Below are 26,025 nucleotides of genomic sequence, written 5' to 3' on the forward strand. Positions count from 1 at the left end.
GCAAAATGAAATGGCAGTGAGCTTCAATACACATTTTTATTTTATTTTCAAAAATGTGTTGACAAATGCTTGAACTTTTTTAAATATATTCAAACATTTAATAGTGGTCCACATCAACATCGCGCATAATTTTATTCATAAGAAATTTCCTACGTGTTGATGTCAAATGCTTTCGGACGAATCAAAGGTGAATCAAATTGATTTATATGACAGAAACAAAACTCATCCTTCATTTTCCGCGCGCGTTCGGTCTCGTGTTACGAAACTTCCTTGTCAATAAAAATTTCCTTGAAATCCCTTGAGACCTCCGGAAATTCCTTAATTTTACCTCTGCTAATTTTCAATCAAGCGGCCCGATGATTTTTTAAGCTTCCCTTCTCAAAACTACAGCCCCGCCTGTTAATTAACTTTCCAATCCCCTGAAGAAACACCCCTGCCACCTGTGCCCGGCGCCGCAACCGCAAAATACTCAACTACTCATATGTAGGGTACACATAACTTAACTAGTGTTCCAAACAGCCTAGAGCATTCTCCCGTTATTATTGACTCCGTGTGAATTCACTCTCGTCTGAATTTATTATGCGCAATTGGCTAGTTGTGTTTTAGCTCTGGTGAAACGCCCGCGGTGTATCAAGAGTGTGGTCTCTGCATGGTCATTCCGGTAACACGGTACAACCCGAAGGGAGAACTTCAACTTCTCTCACCCCCTACTGACCACAGACATGAATTCAGAGCGCTCATGAGTGGGGTGGAAAGCATTTCTTAGGTATTTCTTGTCTGAGGTCTCCTGAGGGGGAAGCGAAGGGGAGAATTATGGTACTCATGGGGCGATGAGTATTATCGACTCGAGGGTTTCCTTATTGGGTGAAAAACGATTTAGGGGTGATGATTGTTATTCTCGAATTTATTGTTTTTAAGAATTTCCACAATTTTTTCCCTGTCCATAAATTAATTAATTAACAGGCAATTACCAAAATACCACACCTGTGCTCCCCGAGGCTCAATTCATTTTTTCTCGTGTCCCTGGGATATTATTACAAACGAGGGAGTGATGGAAGAAGGGAAAAAAAATCAGAGAAAGGAGGATTTGCTCTGGGGGATGATGACGACACGTCAAGGCGCAGCTGGGATTTCGGATGTCGTGAATGATCGGAGATGGTCTCGTACCCTCGATGCGAGGTAGAAGAAGTATCATTTGAGGGATTCTGAATTAATTCACAGAAGGCTGATTGGGATCATCTGCGGGTGACGGAGTAAGTGGGGATTCTGGGGATCTGATGGGGATTTTGATAGTCTCTCAATTAGTGGGATCGATGGAGAGGAGATTGTGGTAAACTGATGGTTTGATAAATCTCGGAGGGTGATTGTCGCTGTAATTATTTTTTTCTTGGTATTCTAGGAGCATTGGGAGTTTTGGATTGACGACGTGAAATGAGATAATTCGGTTCTTTTCCCTGGGTCAAACAGTGATATAGCAATGGACTCCAACTCTTGAATAAAAAGCACCGAAAAGCTACAGTTGTAAATGAAAAAATTGTGTTTTGTTTACTCTTGTAATAATGAAACGTCCTCACGCAGGAGTTTTGATAAAAATGAATGGTTTGATGGGATCATTCGTAGCGTTCTAAGGACTGATTATATTTTATTCAATCGACTAAATGCTAAATACCACTTCTCAATTAAAATTGTTAAAGTAGTGCATAAGCTCCTCTGACAAAAAATATCAATAACAAATATTAAACTCACCTGGTGAAGACAAGGCACAGTAAAGTAACACTGAGAATCATCAACTGCTGACTCAAGGCCGATTGTGACTTCTGCATTGCTCTGTGAAGATCGTTCTGCAATAATAATTAGTATTCCATCAGTTCTCTCCTATCATTCTCCGAAGTTACTCTACTTCTCTAAAACTTTCAACTTACGAACATATTCTCCAGTGAGTGCTTTGCCAACCAGCAGTTCAGGAATACCGGAATGAACAGATTTCGCATCGGTGGATAAAGTATCTGAAAATTCATTAATTAAAACTTGAAATGAGGGAATAATAGCTCCGTGAATTTTCACGGGCTGTGGTTCTTCTGGGGAGTCCTAGAACAAAGTGATGAGTCGAATTTTAAGATTTTACGGTGGAAGGGGGTTTTTATTGAGGAAGAAATTGATAGAACGGAAATGAGAAGACCATTCTATGAAAATTGACTAATTTTTTACTCGTCATTTCGTAGTTGCATTTTGAAAATTAATTAAAGTACATTTTATTGTGAGGATGTTTCTCTCGTAATGTTCGAGAAGTCTTCTCATTCGTATATTTGATTCCATTATCAAACTTTGAAAGGAAATTATGGCGAGTTTTTTTTTAATGAATCTATAGTTCGTAGAAAAAGAAGTGGACAATTGCATTTTTTTATAAATGATTTTTCTTCTGGATAATTATATAAAACGTCAAAAGTCAGACTGTGGAATTTATAAATAATATCAGCATGTGTGCATATGCATGAATGAGTTCATAAAGTTGAGCATAAGAAGATATTTATAATCATTTATAAAAAACATCTGTCTACAGACACTCGAGAATTTTTCAACAACATCAAAAACAATTAAATCAGTAAAACATTGTCGATCGAGTACACTCGGTTGATTCACAATTCACGCCAAATATTGTACGTTTGCATTCCCCACAATGACTGCGCTCAACTGTTGTCACTCACTCTGTGGGAGCCAATCACGCGAGAATCATAAACACTGTGTGGTATACAAATCTGATGAATAAATCTACTGGAGCAAATGGCAAAAAAAGTCATTCCCCCGCTTTGATGTATTTTTTACTCTTCCGAACGACATCAAACGACGAGTCAATGTTCGGTTTTCGCGTCATCAGTTGATCGTGAGTTTGCTGTAGATTAAAGGGGACTATTTGGAGTTAAAATTTGTTGTAGAAGAATTTTCAACATTCCCACAGCATAATGAGAGACTCTCAGATTATGCAATGGGATTGGGTTACGGATACTCACGTGGACGACCAGGTTTATGGGAATTATTCTCATTAAAATTTAGTGGATAATCATGACATCACGTAACATTGTTTCATCCATCAAGAGGTGCGTCTAAATTAAAATAGTTAGCTATTTGATAACTTAAGTTTATGTGATCTATGTGGAGAGAAATTTTATAGAAATAATTTAGAACAATCACTTGGAAAAAACGATAATCCACCAGTTACAAAAAAATCACATTTTTCACAATTAAATTGTGTTAAATATTTAAAATAGCTCCATCACCACGAAATTTATATTAATTGATAAAATCCCCCACAGCTCAATTGAAAGAGTAACGGACCGAAATTTCGTGTTTGTTATCTAATAGGGAAATGTTTGCATTTAAACGTTCAGATAAAATATTCAATGCAATGTAAAAGTTAGTTATTTTTTATACAGCAATCACAAATGTGATTAAATTTGTCTGGATTCTCGTAAATAAAAATATTTTTAAAAAAGAGAGTAACGAATATTGTCTCGCGTTTTATTTTTACCCCTCTCTCGATTTAGCTACCCCCTATTCCACAATACCGATAAAAAGACTGACGTCAGTAAACAATCCCAAGTTTACAGACTAATGCGAAACAATTCAGACATCTCGGTGCCAACTGTCCTGGATACGTTGCTGACCTCCAAAGGAATACTCAACCAGTGTAAAGCTATTGACTGCCATTGACATTTCCCACTGACAGTTGTGAAATCACTACTCATCATTTTTTCATGCACTATCATTAGCAACTTCATTCCAAAATCACGACTGGGGGACTCGACGTTTCTGCGTCATCGTAAATAACGCAGCGACTGGACCTGCAGTGATGGGAGAATCCAGTTGCTGGCGAAGGTCTTCAAGTATTGATGGGAGTACGTGGCAATATTCGAGGAAAGCTAGCGACGAGGAAAATATCTAGGGATTTTTTGTAGATTGATAATATGGAAAGACGAGTCAGGGCAGTAACTTTTTAAAGTTACGTAATAGTGTATTGTACATCAAATACCTCATGGAACCCTCATGGTTTCCCAATCTTAGGGACACAATCATTTTATGTCACATTCTGATAAAAATATGAGTTGTAAAATGCGACTTTCTGTGCAGGTTTGTTGCAATCTACTATTCTCTCCTTCCTGAATGATTGACAAAAATTTGAGGCGACTTACTGTGATTGTGAAGGGTATGGTGTTCACTAATTCCAGGATGAAGTGGAATGAGAGCAGTTGCTGCCAAATGTTGCCCTGAAACAAAATTAATAACGGAATGAAATAAGTTTTTTTTTGAATTGATGACACCGTTGGGTATTTTACTTTGAGAAGTCAAGAAATTTTTACTCCACGGATTATGGATTTTTATGTGGGTTCCGTGGTCGCTGGCAATTTATACATTGGCAGAGTAGATGGCGAGGTTTACTAAGGACTCAAAAGGACATTACAAATGAGTGTAAAACTTATGTGCTTCAGAAAGTCATAAATATCAAAGCTTCTGGGATAGACGGATAAAGGAGGATTTATGTCGACTATATCTCTGGTGGAAACTGGAGACTATCTTCGGTTGTACATTTATTTCCACGTGTAGGCCATTATGCCATGTATTTACTGTTACAATGCTAAGCAACATTCACATACCATTTTTGTGAATCAGCTGTCTCGTTTTGGAGATAAAAATTATTGTGGATTATTGCGGACAGATGAGTCATTTTTACAGAACTCCCCATAAAATGTAACTAAACCATAAAACTTCAGTTCTGCCTAATAATTTTCATTGCATTTGATTTTGTTCGCGAACTACTTCTGAAAACATAATTTTTAAGTTTCCTTTCCAATTTTTTTATTAAATATTTGTCTCCATTCAATAGCAGAAGGGAGCAAAGTAAGAGTCAATAAAAATCGTCCCATAAATTTTCTAATTGATCCACACAATAATTTTTTATTTTATATATTTTCCATGTTTTAGAACAGTCGTTCCCTTACGAAGTATCTCAAAACTATTTTTATAGTTTACTGTAAAAAATGTCCAGTTCATTTTTTCCATTGAAAAGCCAAGACTCCCAGTTCCTCTTTAAATTTTTCTATTTAAAAATACGAAACTTTCAGTGAAAAAAAAAATTCATTTTCCTCCATCAACTGCTGGTCCAGAAGGTGTCTGATTCTGCCTGTCGTTTCCTTGACAATGCAATTCAGTGATTCGCAAGGTCGAAAGGGATAAAAAATCCCAACAAGGACACGAAATACACGAATGCAATTTCAGTATAAAGGTATCTCGGAATCGAGGAACATGGCAGATTGACGTAGTTTCGTCTCGACTGCCGAACCAATCCCGTTTTTTTTTCCATTGATACAGTTGCAAGAGAGTTTTGTCGAGACACCAGGAAAAGTAGCGATGGGGGGTGGGAGTAGGAGAAGGGGGATGACGACGACGAGGACGACGACTACGTTGGTTTCACTGGTACTCGTGCACTGGGTGTGAACCATAACCGCTCGCTCCTGGAAAATGGCCTTTATAAGTTACCGAGGGGTTCTACGTCTTTTAACCTTTTACCCTTCGGGAGCTTTTACGCTTCTACAGTATCGGGAATGAGGATTTTCCACTGCTCGTATCCTACCACTGGTACGTGCAGAATGAGATGGAGAATTTAGAAAAATATAAAACCGTTTAAAGAAACGAAAATTTTCGCTATCGTGTTTCTCTCAATTGCCCTATTCTTTCGCAGTTTATTATCAAATGGATTTTACAACATTTTATTTCAGTGAGGAAGGTTTCTCTAGGCGGAGGATACAAGGATCCTCTATATGGTTTTACACAGAGAAAACTAGTTGGATAAATCTATTCGTAAAGTGGTACTCTCTTTTTAGATAAATTACCTCTAATTATCGATCCCTTTTCAATGAATATCTTAGAATCTAATGAAAATGGCAAAATTGTTGTTATAACATTTTTTGTGGAGCAAACTGAGTGCTCCAATAAATGTACTGACAACAATTTCGCTATTCCCCTTAGATTCGGAGATATTGCTCGAAAAACCGACTAAGAGATAACTCACCAAATGGAGAAAGGCCGGAATTTTTATTTATAAAAGCAGAGTACCGGCAAGTGAAGCCTGTTCTGTCGCTCTAAATGTCAATTTCACTTCGAAACTGCATTGTCAACCAGCATTTGTACTTCAAGTTGTGGCAGTCTACTCGTAATGCAAGTTCATTAACTCTTGAGTGCTCGTATCGTGAGGGAATCGCGGGTAAACCATCTGGAGAACGAGTTAGATGTTGGAAAACCACTGACAGGAAAGGGTTAACTACCATTTGCTGTATTCGACAACAGTGGTTGGTGATTCCAGAAAGTCTTTTGTCTTCAAATCAACCCAACAGCCCAGATATACTAGTCTGTAGTCGGCGATTCAAACAATTGTACATGAAAAAACAAATTCATTAAAAATGAAAAAAAATGTGAAAATTAATTCAATAAAAAATGTGGGTCGGAACTGAAGTCATACGACTCGTCATGCCCATTCTATGATTTGGTCCGTAAAATTTAGCCGCCCATCTGATGATTTATTCCTCAGACAAGTCGTCGTGGAGAACGACTTCTCCTTCCACTGATTTGATGTCAACGTCAATGATCAGTTGCAGCCCAACGAACTTCTCCATAAAATTCGATTAATCAATTCAGAACTATCAAAGTAGAACGATGATCAATGTTATCATCGTGGTAGTTACGCCTTTCCAGCGATAATCGCAGGGAGAGAATTTCTGTAGAGTCAAGGGTCCAATAGGGACAATACTCGATTAAGACTGAGTATCGACGTGAATGCCGTCTTTGTACCACGAAGGGTTTACCAGGTATTGGCTGAAAGCCAGGATTTGTATATCCTCTCATTCTCTACAGGGACATCTGTGGAAACAAACACCGGAGACAGCACAACGCCAGATAGCACGCGCGAACTTAATCCAGGATATCTGGAGATTCCTTTCTCACCCGTATAGCAACATATCCTTCAACATGTCTCGTTACGAAAATCCCTAGGTGAAAATGGTAATTGGGCGAGACTATACGGGATAACTCACGTTTATCTTCATACCACGGGGACTTTGGTTAATATAATTTGTTTATTCATGGCATTCCAGTCTTTGAGGAGATTATTCACTACTTCAAGATTTTTTTGTCATTAAAAATGTGCACGTACGTCGTATCCTGTGCAGGTTCTTGGGGCTGAAGAGTGGAACGAATGGGGTGCTACATGGAGAGAAAAGTCTGTGAAAAATTACTGTACTGGGCAATAGAATTGAGGGGCAACATGCACCTCATAGAATATTGAAATGTGTTTGACTCATAGCTGAAAATTGCTATCAACATCGTAAATTTTGTAATAAATTTTGTAATTAATGATATGTAGCTTCATAAAATCCACTAAACAGAACTATAAAACTTGAAAGTCCATCATTTTTCCTTTGAGGTTGAATGAAAAATTGATAGAAATTGATACAAATTAAATTTCCTATCTAGGTCAGTTCATTTTAGTGGGTCTTTTTTCATTTTTTACTGTTCCCCACAGCAATTTTTCGATAACTCATTGTGATTGGTTAACGATGAGTATCGAATACAGCAGATTATTGCCGACGTTGGACTTCGTCATGGGAAATTGTTGGATTTTTCACGGAATAAATAAAGAAAAAAAGTCAATCTTATTCTCTTCTGAGTGTTTATATTTAAATTAAAAAATATTTTTATGGGTTGGAATTATGAGAAGTGTGAGGTATGATGTTTAGGTTTGATTTTAAGTATGTAGAGAAAGTGGAATGAGTAGGACTCTTTGAGAGCATGTGACTAGAAGGTCTAGGGTGTTGTTTCCCTTCGTAGATTTAGTTAGTTCCTCTGAGGAATCGATATAGAGCGGATGTGTCTTCCAAGCACAATTATTTGAGTTTCATAATTAAGCAAGAAAATAGTTTGAATTACTTGTAGAATTATTATTTCCTATAACCCATTTCCAATAGAAATATTGCATGAGATTCTGAAATTTTACAAGACTGATATAGAAGTTTTCCTAAGCTGATAATGAACTTTGACTAGGCAGCGCAGTAATTTTCCTCAGGTCGGAAGTTTATTTTGAAATTTTAAGACACCACAGTAATTTTTATAGAAATCCCAACATAAAACCTCTCAGCTTCCCCCCCCCCCCCAGATCTGGAAAAAATTGGAGGACAAATTGCAGAAGGAGGTGAGTGAGTATTATTTGTATAATGTATTCATTACCATAGCGAAAGAATAACAATTTCGTAACAATCTGACAACCACAATGCTTCTATTTGAAAGCCACAAATTCGCTTGAATTTGCAGTGGAAAAAGCGAAGATTATAAAGTGACAAACTATGAAGAGACACTAGCTGAATTATGGGTTGTAATATAAACCTCGAAAGCTCGCCTCCGGTCACTCAGTAATAGACCAATAACCAAGTTCCATGAATTCAGTATCACCATGGTCAACTCTGATGACATTCGTTTTTCCCATGCTAAATTTTCGGGGAAGAAAGCCACTCACACTCGTGGGATGTAATGATGATAGCAAAACATCAAAGTTCAGGTAATTTCGGTGAATTGCCTTGTTTTACGAGGTCACAAGCATCCCGGAGTTTAATTGATGATTGTTTGTGGGGGACATAAATTGGGTATAGGACAGGGAATAGATATCCATACATCATTTATCACTTCCATCACTGAGCATGCCCCATTAAATCATTCAAAATCTCAATTTATGTCGGTCGTTTTCAAATTACCGTCAATAAAAATGTAAATAAAACGTTTTGAATGTCAGAATCAATATTCTGATTACTGAATAGTGCAAATAATCGTTTCATATAGTGAGCACCTAAAAAAATATTTATTTATCTAAATCGAATAAACTTGTTTTTCAAATTGAATAAGAATTTTTATGTGTAATTTTAAACAGAAGGGGAAAATGGAAAATGGAAATGTTTCTCTCAAAGTTTTTAAAAAGATTTCTCTTCGTGTGAATGAGTAATCACTGTTGCTCATCTGAATGTACAAATCTCCCTCCTAAATCAGTATTTACTAATAGCTTGATACGATAATACCATCAAAGACGGTGCTGCAACTTCTGTCAACTTGTTTCTTCGCCGCGTGATACATATTAACTATGTAAATTATTCAAACTTCCGAACTGAGCTTAACTATACCACGAGTAAATCACAAAACCGTACACCGGATCAAAGCAGAATCCATTACGTGGTGAAAATGGCACTTGACCGATGGTACGAGTAAACCGATTATAAGACGGATTAAGGGAACAGATGCTAATGGACTAGGGAAGTTTCCATCAATACCAGTAAATTGGGCAGAGCGCATTGGATTAATTCTTTTAGCAATAATTATTATGGTATGTGCTACCAGTCTTATTCAAATATAAATCAACATATCAAATAAATGAAATATAAATCTGATCGTAATTCTTCAGGATTTTTTTTCAAATCTAAATAATCTCCAGACGTGTGGGAAATTTTGCTATACGTTTTTCCTGTGTTGGTAGTCAGTAAAAAATTTGTGACTGAAATTCCCGGAGAAATATAAAGAGAATTTCTACAGAGGAGCTCGATGGAAGAAGTGATGAATAAATAAAAAGAGTCACTCATTTCACGACTGAGAAAGAGAAATAAATGATGCACGAGATGAAACAAAATATTCTCAGAAGGATTTGAGGCGAGTTATCCTGGTTGTAATGAAAAGATAAACAATCCTATTTGCTCTCAGTTTTTAATTTGTAAATAATAATGGAATTCTTAACTGGCAACTCTCATCAACCTCTGACGAGTGGTAAGGAGGAAGGGGAGGGGGAGGGTGTACTACACTGAATCAGAGTTGCATGCTGAATTAACATTTTTCATCAGTTGATGCTTGCAACGGGTGCAATTTAATAACGAAGAGCAATGAGAGAAAGGAAACAAAATATTCAACTGAAAATTTGATACGAGCTATTTCAGAATTATTATAACGACCAGAAACATACCTTGTATCCGAGATAGGCGAGTAGTAGTGCCTCGGCAAGAGATACTATCGCGAGAATAACCTGAACGACCCACAGCTCCAAAGGTCGTCTCACCCACAGAATTGCGTCCCAGTTGATGGTGGAGTTGTCTTGAAACTCTTCTTCCGTGAGCATCTGCGATGCCAGGATTTCCGACTTGTTTCCTGGTGTACAACCGTAGCTGAAAAGTAGAAGAAGCAATGGCAATTGCAGAATCGTCGACAATGTCAATCTCGTAAAGATGAAAAGCTATTTATACGATAGCGAGAGCAATTTATTATGTTCTTTCTCAAATTTTTTTTGGTAAAAGCTTTTAAGGAAAATATCAATCTCCCATTTCTATCTGTGCGGGGAACCTCAGAAAAAAATCTTGTTTTTTAAATTCTTTTAAATAAATTGGCAATTCTCGCCAATATTGTAAATTCTTGCCAATAATGCACATGAGCCATTGCTTCGTCATCTGTTATGATGACTGCATTAACAATGTTAAGAAGGGATGACAAGGGCCAGATTGGAAACAATGAAAATCTCGTGAAGTTGAGAAGCTATTAATTATACGGTACAGAGGGTAATTTATTACGTCTTTCTGTCTGAGGCTTTTTTGATTAATGTTGGTGGAGCAGCTACCAAATTCCAATTTTTATGTCTTCAAGGACAAACCATACTAATAGGTTTTAAATTTCGGATAATATTTCTGCACAAGACAGACGAAAAATGGTTAATTATCAATGATGATTGGTGAAATCAGTTGATTAATCAGTTGATAGATTTATTGACATATTCATCAACTGATTAATCCATGAATGATCTACTCATACAACTACTCCTCAATTCGACACTCATCTTGACAAATTTATTTCAAACGGTTCAATTGAGAATGTAGGTAATTACTCACCATGTCGCAAATGTAGGAACGTTGTCCGTGATAACCCTGAATATATAAAGGAAGCATGTTAGCAGCTTGAAGAATAAATTCGCCACTCGTATCCTCAGACCTGTGGAAAAAAGGATATCTTAAAAATCCACAGGATATTTCGAGTGAGATGGAAATCAGTGATTCTTCAGTCTATTGAGAGCAGAGATCTTGCTGAATTTCATAAAACTAAGTCGTTATTGTCATCGCACATATTTTTTCTAGAATCTTCCAAAAAATATTGCAAAATATTGCAATATTGCAGTGAAACATCTCATTAAATTTAATTTTTCATAAATATTGAGATATCTAGATGGTGCACTAGACTTTTTCTTGATTTTTTATTTATTCAATTTTCAGTGTGCATAAAAAAATGTTGAAAAGACGCGTTTACCAAAGGGTAATTGTCACCAGACAATAATAAAAATCGATCTACCTAATTCGTAACCGTCTTTACGTCTCGTTATAGAAATAAATTAAGTTTTTCAGTCAACGTTTTTATCATTCGTTTTTCCTCCCCACAGGGAGACCTTGTCATTTCAGAAGGTCCCAATTTACCTTTGGACTCTACTGACGAAAAGATCCCGTCATTAACCTCGAAAAAAAAAATCAATAATATCCAATTTCCACGGGCAAAAATGCCAGCCATCAAAATCTCTTGTTACAGGGTACAAAGGTACAACATGTATTAGGCGCCTGGCAAACGAAATTCCGTTACAACTCTGTATGTTTCACCTCCAAAGGTGATCCGTGACGGTGTTACCTTTGATGAATTCTCCACACTGGGTGCAGAGTGCTGGCATCGACGTCAAAAAAGGTATGACGAAGGAAAGAGTTCGAACGACCGTTGGGGGTGGCGTTCTGTGCTCGACGTTAATTGAGTGGAGGACTCGATGATATTACTGGCATTTCCAGTCAATGCAGACTGTTCACTATGTCAGATATTTTTCTGAATGCCATTTGCAATTATGTATCAATTTTTCACTTTGTTACAGAGAATTTAATTCAGGAAAGAAGACTCTCCATTGTCAACAAGAAAATCTGTTAAATTGAAAAAATAAGAGGAGAGTTGACATCTACTTCAAGTACTTCGTAACAATTTTTGAATAATTTTTTTATAACTTTTCAGGAACTTTTTGAAGCTTTTATTGGTCTCACAGCTCATGGAGTCTTCCACCTATTGAGTGTTTCAGTGCAATTCGACTTTGTTTAATATGTATGAGCAGTGTTTATTGTTATTGTTTTGAAAATATTGCCTCAATTAGCTGGGAAGAGATCATCAGGTAGAGAATATGAGTGAAATTTTCTCTGCTCTGGCGAGCCTCAACAGCCCTGAGCCATTATATTTTCACTTTGAACTTACTTGAACGTTGATTTTTGATGAAATAGAGTTGCAGTCGTTCCTTGAATGTATTCTCGTTCACATAATATTCAACACGCACTCTGAAACAGAAATAAACAGAAAAAAATATAATGCAAATTCTGTTTTTGACGTCATATTTTTGCATATATCACACAAATATCCAACTCCAACGGGAAAAAGATATTCAAACATTAAAAATATGCATCATTCACAATTGAAATAACTCGATTACGTCACAGATACGCTGGAGAATGTTCAGCAACTGGAGATTTGTACGATACTTTGACCTGACCCGGCACGAATTTTGGGTAAAGTTTGCTGCAAGGTGAATCCTCCACTGGGAAAGAACTTTGTGGGGTTTCTACACTCGAAACTCTGACTCGACGAGTTTGTGCCAGTTTTTGATTGATTAAAAGGAGATAGAGAGGATGGCTTGAATTTCACAATGGCTGACATCCGTCAGATGGGACGATTTTTTCTACCTTCGTATCATGATGCATGGAAACATGAGTTTTGACTAATTTCGAGCAGGAAATTGTGGTTGAAGTGCATTTAGTGGATATTTTATTTTTACCCTTCTCCCCGCGAAGGAAAACTGTCAGTAAAAATTAGGGAACTCTTTGAAACAACTACCTGTCAATTCCAACACATTAATTGCACCTCCATTTCCTGCTGAAATTATGGTAAATTTTTAGTGATTGTTTTTTTCACCCCAATTTCAACCCATCAAATGGTCGCATTTCCCGTCACGTGGTGCAAGTGAAACGGTTTTACTTCGGATATTTTTCGAATATTTCCCTGTTTGTTGCTAAGCAATGAAAATATCCGATAAACAATTTGTACGCGTTTCAAACCCAAAACTGTCATTAGAAAAAATCAAGATCAAAGACTTTAGCTGGACATGAGCAGATTTGGAGGAGAATCCTTGGACATTATTGATCAAAAAATTTAAAAAAACGTTCCTAATAATATGGTGAAGACAAAAGCCACAATTTGGAAACAATTCTCTGCATTTTGTGCAGACAAAAAATATACGCTGGAAGCCATAACTACGAGTGAAAAACCATACCATATGACGTGAAATGCCACACATTTAATTGCTTGAAATTGGAATGAAAAAAATAATCCAGCCAAATAGCCCTCGACCTTCAAAATTAATCGAATATTTACCTCCATTTTCCCTGCGTAGCACCAATCGGGATAAGTTTCGCAGAAAAATCCTCGCGCTCGGGATTTTTAACCTGCAAAACATCCCTCTCGTTGCTACGCAATGAAACTCTCGGGCAATATCCGAAAATTTTGAAGGTCTTGGGGTATCACTGCTGAATATTTCTCTCAGTGAAAAAAATTTTTACCGCGGTCTTTTCATCTCATTTGGCATTCAATTCCTACGCCGTCATCATTTCAATACCAACTCCAAATTGGTGGAAACAAAATCGCCTGGCATCCCCCGAGCAATAACATAATCAAACGAATGTAAACTCCACGAGTACGATCACCTATTACTCTCCATAGCCCTCGGCAAACTCCCCGAAACTCTAGACTCCTACATACGGAATGCCATCGCAAAATTGGAATCACGGGGTATACGATACCCACGTTTATACTCAGTCAAAAGAACCCCCTGAAAATTAAAATATTCAATCTCGAATGCATTGTTCCGTGTCAGTGGATATGAAGGTGCTTTGCCAATGGAATTGCGAATATATTTTAACGTTGAAATAATGAAGCCTTATATCGCCAATGATGTGGGTAACAGTACCATATGCATTCAACCACTTGCAATTTTTTTTAGACACCGTCACTCTCATGAAAATCATTTTTCTTCGAAAATGAATGTAGGATGACTGATTTTTTTGTGTGGAATGAAGGAAAGACAAAAGTGGGTATGAGTGAGATGGAAGTATGTCGCCAGAATGAATAAACCTAGACTGTAATATTTACACGATTGACAAGATTTGAATGTTTATATGAATGTATCGAATGCCCGTTGCGTGATAGTAGAAGAAAATGATTTTTGGGAATGAGCCTGACGTGTGTGGTATGTCTTTGTGTATTTATGTGTGTCGTATGAGTGGAATGAGTTTGAGAGAGAAACAGTGTGACAGAGTGAGAAAGAAAAATATAATAAACAAATGAGTATGGATGGTGCGAGAGGACGAGGTATGAGTCAGTCTGAGGATGAAAGTTGAACAGTCAAGATCGTGGATCTTTATTATACCCCATGTAATTTTCATTATCAATAAATATTTTAAGTTTAATTAAAATTATTGCTGTCCCCTGTATCCTGATCTTACATGAACATGTGTGGCACTCAATCAGCAGTCGATAATTACAAAGTCATCATTTTTTATTCCTCATTGCCAGAAATATATTTTTATCTATTTTCTTCATGTGATAGAGAGATAAATCAATTGAAATTGAATTAACGTCACGTGGAGACTGACGTCGAGTTATAAACTCCACTTGTATCTCCTTTCACTGGATATTGGAATTGAAGAGATCGCGAAAAAGACGGGATTGCGAGAAATAATAATTGGATTCGTTATCAGTCAATCAAACGATCGAGGCGTGCGTCGGAGTGGAAAATCGGCGAATCGGTTTAGTTGCGCTTTGCATTCCACTGAATTAGTCAGTAGTACGGGTCAACGCTTGCTCCTACTCTCGGGTTCAGCACGAGTATCCGTTCGGAGAAACATTGGATCCGAGGTGAGGATCGACTCCATTGATTTTACAGTGTTATGGACAGTCAAGAGAGAGAGAGAGAGCGAGAGAGAGAGAGAGAGAGAGGGGGGGAGGGGGAGGCGGATATATATGGGTAAAATAATTATCAGTATAATATTTTTAATGCCAAGAGACATTGAATCCGACGGGGAAATTTAGGGGATGAGTCGAGGAAAAATAAATCCGGAAAGAAATCCAGGAATGTATGGCTGAGGGTGGATTAAAGGAAGATTTGGATTACCGGTCGGGTAGTTTTCCAATTAAGCTACCGGAAGATCCTATTTTTTTTAATGAAATTAAATTCTTCATTAATTCGGCTACTCTGCACGGAAAAAAAATCTGATAATTTATATAGTGTGATTCCCATAAAAATTACTGGGGTGCCTTACGATTTTGGTGCAAACTGCAGGACTGAGAAAATTACCATACCTCTCAATAAAATTTCTTTATCGGCTTGGGAAAACTTCTATATCAGACTCGTACAAATTGAAAGTCTGATGCAACATTTTTCATGGCGAAGTCCAACGTTGGCAATAATCGGCTATATTCGGCGCTCATCGTTAACCAATGACAATGAGGGATCGAAAAATTGCTGTGGGGCATAGTAAAAAATGAAGAAAGGCCCAATAAAGGAAGCTGACCTAGATAGAAATTTCTTTTAAATTTCTATCAATTTTTCATTCAACTTCAAATAGAAAATGATAGACCTTTCAATTTTATAACGCTGTTTAGTGAATTTTATGAAGTCGCATATTATTAATTATAAAATTTATTACAAAATTTACGGTATTTATAGGAATTTTTACATGTGAGTAAAACACCTTCCAGTATTCTAGCATGATGAACCTTGATTCTAATGCCCCGTACAGTAATTTTTTACAGACTTTTTTCTCAGTCTGCGGACTCTAACGCTACGGGACATTAAATAATTTTTTTACCTATGAAATTTTACAAATTTCCTACACGGAGAAAAAAGTCTGAAAAATTACTCTGCCGGGCTTTAGAGTAGAAGCGCAACATGCGAGAATACTGGAATGTCTTTTACTCACATATAAAAATTACAGTCAATACCATAAATTTTGTAATAAATATGGTGATTAATGATATGTGGCTTCGTAAAATTGACTGCAGAGCAGTATAAAATTTGGACATCTATCATTTTTTATTTGAGGTTGAATGAAAAATTGATAGAAATTTTTTAAAAAATTTTATGTAGGTCCCTTTATTTTATTGGGTCTTCCTTCATTTTTTACTATGCCCCACAGCAATTTTTCAGTAACTCATTGTGATTGGTTAACGATGAGTGCCGAATATAGCCGATTATTACCAACGTTGGACTTCGTCATGGGGAATGTTGCACGAGACTTTGAATTTTGACGAGGTCCATAGAAAAATTTTCCCAAGTGGATGAAGAAATGTTACTAGGCGGCATAGTAATTTTTCTCAGGCCTGCAGTTTGTGCCAAAATTGGAAAATAGCACAGTAAATGTTGTGGGAATGACACTCTATAAATTGTCAGATTTTTCTCTCTCTACATGAACTTGACTCAGAATAAAACATGAATGGACTTAGAGAAACCCCTTTCACTTACTTTATTTTTCAACGCTTGCGAAAATAACATTTCTCAAATATTAGTTCATTAATTTTTGATAAATCGCGATAATCGTTAAACGAAAAATTAAAGTAACTTTTGAATTTAAAAAATTTTTTTTCAATAAAAAATTGGGTTTTTCTTTTATTTTCACGGATTGACTTTTAGTAGATTACATCCGGCAAAATATTGCAAATATTCGTTCTTTCGTTCGTCTTTGTATTTTGCCAAGTCACATTAAAAAAAAATCCCTCTTCGGGCGAATTTCAATCCCGAACTTTTTACGATTTTCTGTGGTGAATAATGAACAATAAAAAAGGATGATACAGGATACGTTATTGGCTCACAACCTTCACTTGCAGTACAGCACATATGAGAAATTTTTCAATAAAAGTTTGCTTTTGAAACCACATACGTTTTTTCATGAATTGAAAAAATTGAGCTTCATAAAAGCGAAGTTCAACCGAGTGAGCTGTATGTGTTCTCTTCCGATCGGACTGAAATGGGACACCATTAATTCACGTTTATGGAGTTTATATCAAATTGATGCTCAGATAAAAAAATGACGGAAAATTGCACGATTTCAACTGATTTAATGGTTTAATACTCGTATATAACTTTTCTGTAAAATAAAGGATTATTTTAACTTGAAGGGTATAATATCATCAGTACCATTTTTTATGAAACTACACAAAATTTACATAACAAAAAAATAAAGTTTCAGACCTCAATAATCGTTTTTATGGAATTTAGTGATTGTTTCCTAGGATTACCTTTATAATTTTAAAATATAATGTTTCTTCAATATTTATATCCACCTACTATTCTCATTCAATTTGCATACCTAACCCAACAATTTCATGTGAAACCCAATTGCACATCAACACTACTTTTCTCCAAAAATTATCCCAACATTCTACAGAACCTTAGAATAATTTTTGTCAAAAAAAATCTCTTTGCGAACCCTTTCACTAACAAGTGATCGTTCAGTCTCCCTTCTCACACCTGCCTAATCGTCTCCATTCACCGATAATTAATATCCCCCAACTTTTGTATTATCATCTCGCAGCATCCAACAAACTTCCCCACCACCCATCCTCCTCCAGCAGTTCTCATGGTTCACCCCCTAAGTGTTCTTGACCCAAGCCCCCTGCATTTGACAAATCGAGTCTCAAAGGCTTTCAAGGTGTTGAAACTCCTGTCCATGGAGAGCCCTTACATTCGATCTATCAGTAAAACTTAACCACCCAAGTCGAACGAAGCCAATCGGTAATTCGGTGGGCAGGAAAGTTTCGTTTGAGAGCAGTAGATGCTTGGCGCAGGAGGGGGGGGGGGAATCCCACACGTTCAATTGCCCATATAGATCACATATAGCCAGTAGAAATTGAATCAGTTGAGTTAGTTTAACGAATCAATTTTACCGAGGAGGAGAGCGTAAAATACTAACTGCGATTCAGTAACGGGGTGGGGGTGAGTTTAGTGGGGGGGAGGGGAATAAATTAGCTCTGTCGAAAAATTATATCTTCCCCTGGGGAGACATTCTCATGTTGAATTTACCTACTCGAGGACAAAAAAAAGTTTCAATCAAAATATGGGAGAATTGGACCAACGAAACAGCTCCCGGAGGGACATATTGAGTGGAAATTACGCACAGAGAGAAATTTTTAATAAAAAAATTGGACAACCACATTTTTATTGATTATTTCTCTCCGCGTAGAATTCAAGGAGTCACATGAGTTTCTGGTGACATTAAAACGTAGAGTTCAGAACTCAGTTCAAGGGTTAATGGAATATGAATATTTGAAACGAAAGGAGATGACCTTTCATTTCTTCTTGCAATTTTGTTAATGTTTCCGAATTTTACCGAATAATTCGATTGAATAATGAACTATTTGAATAGACGATGAACGAACTAGTTCATTTTTTAATGGCAGGATTTCTTAAATTTGTGCTGGATGTTGAATATGATAAATTTTCCGAGATTTGGTACGAAAATTTAGATGAAAATTTTTAACGATGCGCCCTTAATAACTCATGCCAAAACTAACTCCGCAATTAAACTCCATCGATCTCACCCATATATTCCTCAATCTCCTCCGTAACTACCCCGACCTGCTCACGCACGCAATTTCACGAACGACAATTCCATAAACCGATTATTAAATAAAAAAAAAATTTTTTAACCATTGAAAATGACTACATACATGAAGTCACTGAGGTGTGCGTGCAGTTCGCGTGACACAGTTGTTGTGATTAAATTGGCAGCGAGCGGAACGTGGTATATAGGACAGGGCGACCGAGTGAGTGAGAAAGCCACATGTGGCGTCAGTCTGTAACAATGTGCGTGACCAAATGTCGAGGAAACGCCGCAACACGGCAAAGCCGTCTCCGTCAAATAGCCTGATGGATTTTCCGACCGAAAAAGGTGAGAAACCAGACCACGAAATTGACAGAGTCAATGGCAACTTTGTTCCCTTGTTGATCTTGTCAGTCGATGATTGTGCAAAAGCATTTGTATGCTTTTTGCAAAAAAGCATTCAGAGAAAGAAAAATGCAACCGACAATTCCATGACGTATGCGATGTCAAACGAGTTCGCCGCTGGTAATCACTCCGTTGCAAATTAATGGGAATTTTACGGAAATGAGTGGGAGGGGGTGGCAACTGTCACAACATTTGTTTTAATTTTTTCATCGGACTTTGCGACCCAAGTGAAAATGAAAAATTTACGCTCCCTCAAACGAAGGAAAAAAAACAAACTCGATTGAATAAATAATCTACGTCAGAGGTCACCCCACGCATCCACCAATTTCGGTATTTCTCGACCAGCCGACAAGCTGTGCCTACATCCCACCCTGGAAACAAACAAAAAAACATTTTTACGATAATTCCATGTGGCTGGGAATCGCGTGTTTTCATTCCTCCAGGTTGGGGTAAAAGTCACGGCAATTTATGAGACAGTGCTCTTTAGTATCGTGTGTCATTTATTGACCGAGTGTCGAACGTCCAAAGTGTACTAGTTTCTGTTTTCGTCATCTCATGAAGCATGAAGTGTCGGTTTTGCCTGGCCATTGATCGATCCCCAGGTGACACTAATGTCTTTTTTCATACCGATCGGAGACTAGAAGAAATAGTGTCTGATTAAATTGAGACGTTTTTGTCTGACCATTGAGATAATTTACCACTTATCGTTGCAAACGTAAAGAATTATTGCGAAATAGACAACTGTTTATTTATTTTTCCGCTGAAAAATTGGATTTTCATTTTGAGGAGATCAGGAGAATATTCGATTACCAAAATGACTTTTTTCATGTCTATTAGATTTTAATTGAAAGCCAGGTTAATGAAAAATAGATGTTTAATTAAGAGCTATTTTATTTCACGATTATATGTTCACGCTTTGAGAGCAGTTGTCGAACTGACAAACGATCTTGAAATCTCAAAAAAACTCAAAACCAAACCATTGTCATCATGGTTTCTTTCTTTCCATGAACAAAGATTTCTTTATATTATTTAATAAACATTCACTGGAGTTTTTATCGGAAGACCTCACAGACGGCCTCTCCAGGAAACAATGACCTCATAGTATTAATATAAACTTAGATAGGTTTGTAATGTGATCGTATTGTTTTTGCTCTTTTCAATAATTTTATCAATCTATAGCCTCGAAAACTCATGAGAATTTCAGATATCAGATTTTGATAAAATATATAAAACCTTCGGTTTTCCGCTAGAATAGTAGTGCAAAAAAATCCTTAAAGGGATTTTTGTCGAGTTAAATCAATTGACGTTCGTACAGAAAACGAAATTTTATGTTTAGATGTGCTGGATGAAAAAAGTAGTGTGCAGTTATTTAAGGCAGACATTAAACTGGCGGAAGAAGTCTCGTCCATCCAAGATCACGTAAATCACGAGATATAGAAAAATACGTTGTGAGGGAAAAATATCGGGATTCACGCAGTTCATCATTTTTTCATTGGAAAACTTGTACTGCGAGTTTTCACATCCGAATAAAAAACTCGTCCACAAACGATTTTTCGATTCTCTATTTTTTTCGTTTACGAGAAGTTTCGAATATTGTTTGAACAAACAAGAAATTTATCAGTGGTTAAAAATTCAACCACTACAACAAATAAATCCTTCCGTTGTAAACATAGTTATTAATATTAATAATCAATAGACAATGAAATCATCATAATGAGTTCCATAAATTTTCAATTACTTTTCACGAAGTATTGCGGATCGGCAGATCCGATTAATATTTGTGCTATTTTGGGTATTTTTCCGTCATCCACGACTCAATTTATTATTAATTATTATTGATCCGTGGGAAATAGGGTCACGGGTTGGAGAAAAAATTCTCGTCGGTTTTTAGAACTCCAATTTCTAGATATTTCGTTCCACTGGAAGCCTCGTCTATATTTGCGGAAAAATTAATATCATTAAATCATAAAATAGTCTACTGATTATATATCAACAAAAAATATTTATTGTTCTGTAATATTTTTACTGCTCCCCTGGAATTTCTCATGTTTGTTAGGGTGAGCAACCCATTAGCTGGACTAGGGCCCTGTGTGAAGGATTTCACCTGTTATTCAATAAACTATAAATAATGCAGAGCGAATTGTGAGAGTTTCTATGATTATTGATAATAACAGTAGCTTATAGCTATTTAATGATATATTTTTTCCAAATATCAACACCATAGAAGACAAGAAAATATTTGAGAGGTATATCGCTGGGGACGTGTCACTGTGTAACTAAGTATTGTCAATAAAAATAACAAGTTTCCTTCTGGAAAAGTCAAGTGTGAAGGCCAGCAGTTCACATGAACCGAAGTCCAAATCCCTAAAAATCTCAATTCATGTTTGAAATTCAAAGAAATTTTCAAAATGTGTAGACGTAGGTGTGTTTATTGTTTTTATTGTGTAAATTCAAACACTCGTTTTTCTTATATAACTCTCTAAATTATTTATCTATTGGCCCTAGCGGTTAACTATTGGGGAGTTTCCCTCAGATGCTTATGCTTTTCTTCATTTTTCAAGCTTCAAATTATTGTGTAGGATCAATGTGGTGGTCAAGTAATAAATATGAAAGTAACTATTTAAAAAAAACTGTAATAATAATGATAAATATCAACTTGGTACAGTAATATAAATGAAAGGTAAAATTACGCTGCGATTAAAATATGTCTCTTCTCTGAAAACTCAAAACGAACTAACTCTCCACTCTTCCAAATCTTTCTTATTGTCATCGGTATTTTCCCCCTCTTCACTATACTAGAACAAACCATCTATTCTATTGTTCATCTGTCCGCACACTGTCTCCACTGGACCTCACACAAAAGCCCCAAAAAGGCATGCATGCCATAAAACTAATCACTCAATCACTATAAACACTTCACGCTAAATTATTACCACTAGGAAAAACTATAAAAGGAACAAAGTCAACACATAGTCTAAACTCTACGTTCCACAACAAACTTACTTAATTGACAGAAAATCCTTGTATTAAATTCTGAGAGTCTTTCATTAATACTAAAAGTTATTTTCCCATTTATCGGAAAAAAATCTTGAAACCCACAATTGTTTATCCCAAATTCAAATGTTCTTTCGGGTCTAGCCCACTTCCTTATTCATTCAACTCCTCCATTGATTTTTCATATTTCCATGAAGTTTAATGTTGTCTTAACTATCCAGCAATTGGCCTGCTTACTCTACACAATGATTTCTTCAAATGAACGGATTGTGACGTTTTTGCTGTTAGAAAATTCTTCTTCTTCTCACTCGCCTCTTGTCGAAGAATAATTCATTAATAAAATATCAGGGAAAAGCTTTCTTTGGCTTTTCGACGTCGATATATTATTTTTCAATTTTCGAAGGCCTTGTGGCTAAATTGGAGGAATGTAATTTCGGTCATGAATCATTAATCTCCGTCCGTTACGACCATATAATTAAAGCGAAGTTATTTAATATAATGAAACCGAAAAAATGACTCAATTTCTCAATTATTTCGTTTCCCTGTGACACTGAACAAGATGGATACAATAGCTCTAATTAATTTTAAAATAAAATCGATTCAGCATAACATCAATTTCAATTAATCAACACTGAAAATTTAATTACCATTTTCCCGTTATCACAATAAACTTTTGTTTCACCTCGTCAACTGATACCAATGATTAAATCATTCTGTATTATTTCTCTTGTGACACCGTATTCTCATGTATATCGAGCGTTGATTTTTAATCAACACTGATGAATATCAACAGACTATTAACGAACAAAAATAATTCGCTACGCTCCCTTTTCATCGTTCACCTCGTCATCTCTCTGACAATCTCCCGAGGTTATTTTTCTCCAGCGGCATGTGAATGCGGTTAAAAAGCATCATGATAAATGAATTAAATGATGCTCAGAGGAAATGCCTATTTACATGCCCCGGCAACGATGAAAAATGAATAGAAAAGATTGCTTCAGTCGTGCTGGAAGCACATTGGGAAAATAAAATTAGAATATTTTGTGAGAGATTAAATGCAGAGTCTGAAGGATAAATTTACAAAGGGCCAGAACGCGACATGTAATTCTCAACTTTTAATCGACGAATCAATAACTCGTGTGTATTTTACCAAAAATCGTCGTAATTCGAAGACAAGTTTCGAGTTACGTTGTCAATTGTGATGATCAATTCGCGATTCCAAGGCAGGGAAATAGTTCAATAAAAATTATGCGAAAGTTTCGTTACTTCCGACTGAGAAGAAAGATCCAATAAAAATGACGAAGGGTGCGATAAAACGTACGAAGCACTCCGTAAAAATTACCCCTCGCTGCGTAATATTTACGGAGTTTTCTGTGCATTGAGGGAAGGATGTCGTAGATTCTATAGAATATATTTTGTTGGACACACGTTCTTTCATATGGGAATAAAATCCCATTTTAAATCTTCATTTAACCAGTGGGTTCCTTATAGAATGTAGATAATGAAATACTCGTTTGAAAATTAGTCATTATTCCATTGGAAGTATCTTATTGCATACGATTTCATTGATGTCGCCTGTAATAAGTTTTCGGATCGAGGGAATGCGATACATTCAAATAACTATTTAAATGTGATGGAATATTTAGGGAACCAAAGGGATACGATAGATGTGAATTCCTCATGTGATTAAATCATGAGGTTTCTGTTTGGAGATCTCAGAATCAACGATTGTATCATACAGTTTAATTATGTAATTCATTAAAGGTGACCAGATATTTCGTATCGTCAAGAACTTGATGCGTTGGCCCTATGGAAAAACACAGTGTTTGAATCAATAAATAATCGGTCCGTTTTACTACATTTTTCTCTGCGTGTAATTTTTACGATACATTCCGTCATTTTCATTAGATCTTCATTCTCACTTGCAAACTACAAAGCTCTACGCAATTTTCAATGAATATTTGCACGGACAGACACTTATACATTGAAAGAAATTTTTGGTAAAAATATCCTGTTGTTTGATGAAGGCAAATTAATATTTATTAATAAAAATGGTTCTTGAATAAATTCGTTTGACAATAAACACTAATGTCCACTGCGTCGTACTTATCCTAGGGTATATTCTCAGATTATTAACCCTCGTACGGAGCAATTGAAGGAATCAATCTCCGAAAAAGCTCAAATCACTACAATAACCGCATCTTCCACCACTGCGTGGGAGCCCCGTTATTCTTCTTCTATAATCCACTCGACTTCGTCGGGTCTCTCAACTGGAGTGAACAGTGAAATCCATTTTTCATTGCTCCCCTTCCTCGCGAAATTTGAATTTATCAGGGTGATGGAGCGGTAAATATCTCCACATGGGAAAATAATAAAAAAACGCAATTTATTCATCAGAACAGATAATCACATTCCTCCGTCTTGAATAATTTCGGCTCCCCCTTTTGTACAGGCACTTCACTTCCTTCTCCGTTTTGGACCGCAATGAATGGTCAATCTCATTATGAAAAATTCGTAAATCCTCACAAGCCACCCCACCGACTCTGGATCTTGTTGCGCCTCCTCCACAAGAAGTGATTCAGGTCAACAACATGATGACCGGGGCAGCCTATCTTGGAAATATCTTAGAATTTTCGGTCTCTAGAATATCTTTCAGGATTTCATGGTAGAATATTCGAAAGATTCCGTGAGGAGTTCAAGCAAGAATCTTTCGACAAAACTTGCGACCTGGCTCTCGAACTTGGTCAAACCAAAGGAACGATGTATTTTAAACATTACTACGCAAGAAAAAGAAAACCCTGGTTTAAGGGGAAAAAGTTGAGTCGTAAGACCATATCATGGGTAAATAGAGCCAGGGCCAACCATCATAGTCTAGCAGAATCACTGGCGCGGGTTGGGATCATCAGCTCGCCAAGCTGTAAATGTGGACACGAGGAGGAGAATATCGAACACGTCCTCTGGGAGTGTTCATTGTATAATGGTGCTAGACAAATAATGATTAAAAAATTATGCGACCAAAAATTTTTTCCACCGTATTATTCTGGGGAATTTTTGGCCAGACTAGAAAAAAAATCTATTATGATCATTAGTGAATTTCTAGAAAAATGTTCGATAAGAATTTAAGCAATATAACCTCCTTGTATCCTACCATTTGTATACAAATTAAACCGACCAGGTTTAAAACTGTTTAATAATAAAAAAAAAAAAATATTCGAAAGACATTTTGTGAACCACTAAACTTTTCGAGAAATCAAAAATTCATTTGTCTGTCGAGCAAACTTTTTGGTGATGTCCATAGTTTGTTGATCAATCACCAAAAAAATGATCAATGCACATCTGTCATTTACACTTCAGCAACTCATTGCCTTCATCGCTTGACTATACAGTTAACTCCTCCGTTTCTGCAAACAATGGAGCAAAAATTGTTACAAAATCCTTTGTAAGTTGATCCTCGCAGCAACAAGTACGCCTGACCCTGTGAAAAAGCTATGCATTACCCCGTGAACGTCGAGTTAATCTGCAATACGAGACTGATCCTCTGCACATTTTCACGACATATATTTCCCCGAAACACTAGAATAACATTTTCCAGTTGTGCGGAATTTATCGAATGCGCATGCAAGCCAGGTACACTCGTATTTACCCCCTCCCCTAGTCCCTAAATACAAATACTATAGAAACACAACCTGAATATACATCGAGAATAGACGAAACTTTCTGATTGATATCGCAGCTTGGGAGAAGTTTCCCGTTCAACACAACAGTAGTGGTAAAATCGATTTAACTGTCATTGGAGAGTTAGCTGACAATAAGAGATACTCCATTGAATTTTCTGATCCATTAGAGTTGAACTGATGCTTTTGATAGCGGGAAGTGGAGTGAAGGGAGATCGATCGAGAAA

General features: G+C 36.5%; 1 protein-coding gene across 1 annotated transcript in view; it reads right to left on the reverse strand.

Annotated features, from left to right (window-relative positions):
* Slo2 (slowpoke 2) overlaps positions 1–26,025 on the reverse strand; it is a 119,360-nt gene that overhangs the window by 33,027 nt on the left and 60,308 nt on the right. The window contains exons 2-7 of the mRNA XM_064126462.1: positions 12,334–12,413; positions 10,953–11,052; positions 10,040–10,238; positions 4,188–4,262; positions 1,923–2,006; positions 1,747–1,841 (exon numbers count right to left, since the gene is read on the reverse strand). Of these exons, the coding sequence (XP_063982532.1) occupies positions 1,747–1,841; positions 1,923–2,006; positions 4,188–4,262; positions 10,040–10,238; positions 10,953–11,052; positions 12,334–12,413 (633 nt within the window). The remainder of the gene's footprint in view (positions 1–1,746; positions 1,842–1,922; positions 2,007–4,187; positions 4,263–10,039; positions 10,239–10,952; positions 11,053–12,333; positions 12,414–26,025) is intronic.

The sequence above is a fragment of the Diachasmimorpha longicaudata genome, chromosome 8 (genome assembly GCF_034640455.1).
Source record: "Diachasmimorpha longicaudata isolate KC_UGA_2023 chromosome 8, iyDiaLong2, whole genome shotgun sequence".
NCBI classification, from domain to species: Eukaryota; Metazoa; Arthropoda; class Insecta; order Hymenoptera; family Braconidae; genus Diachasmimorpha; species Diachasmimorpha longicaudata.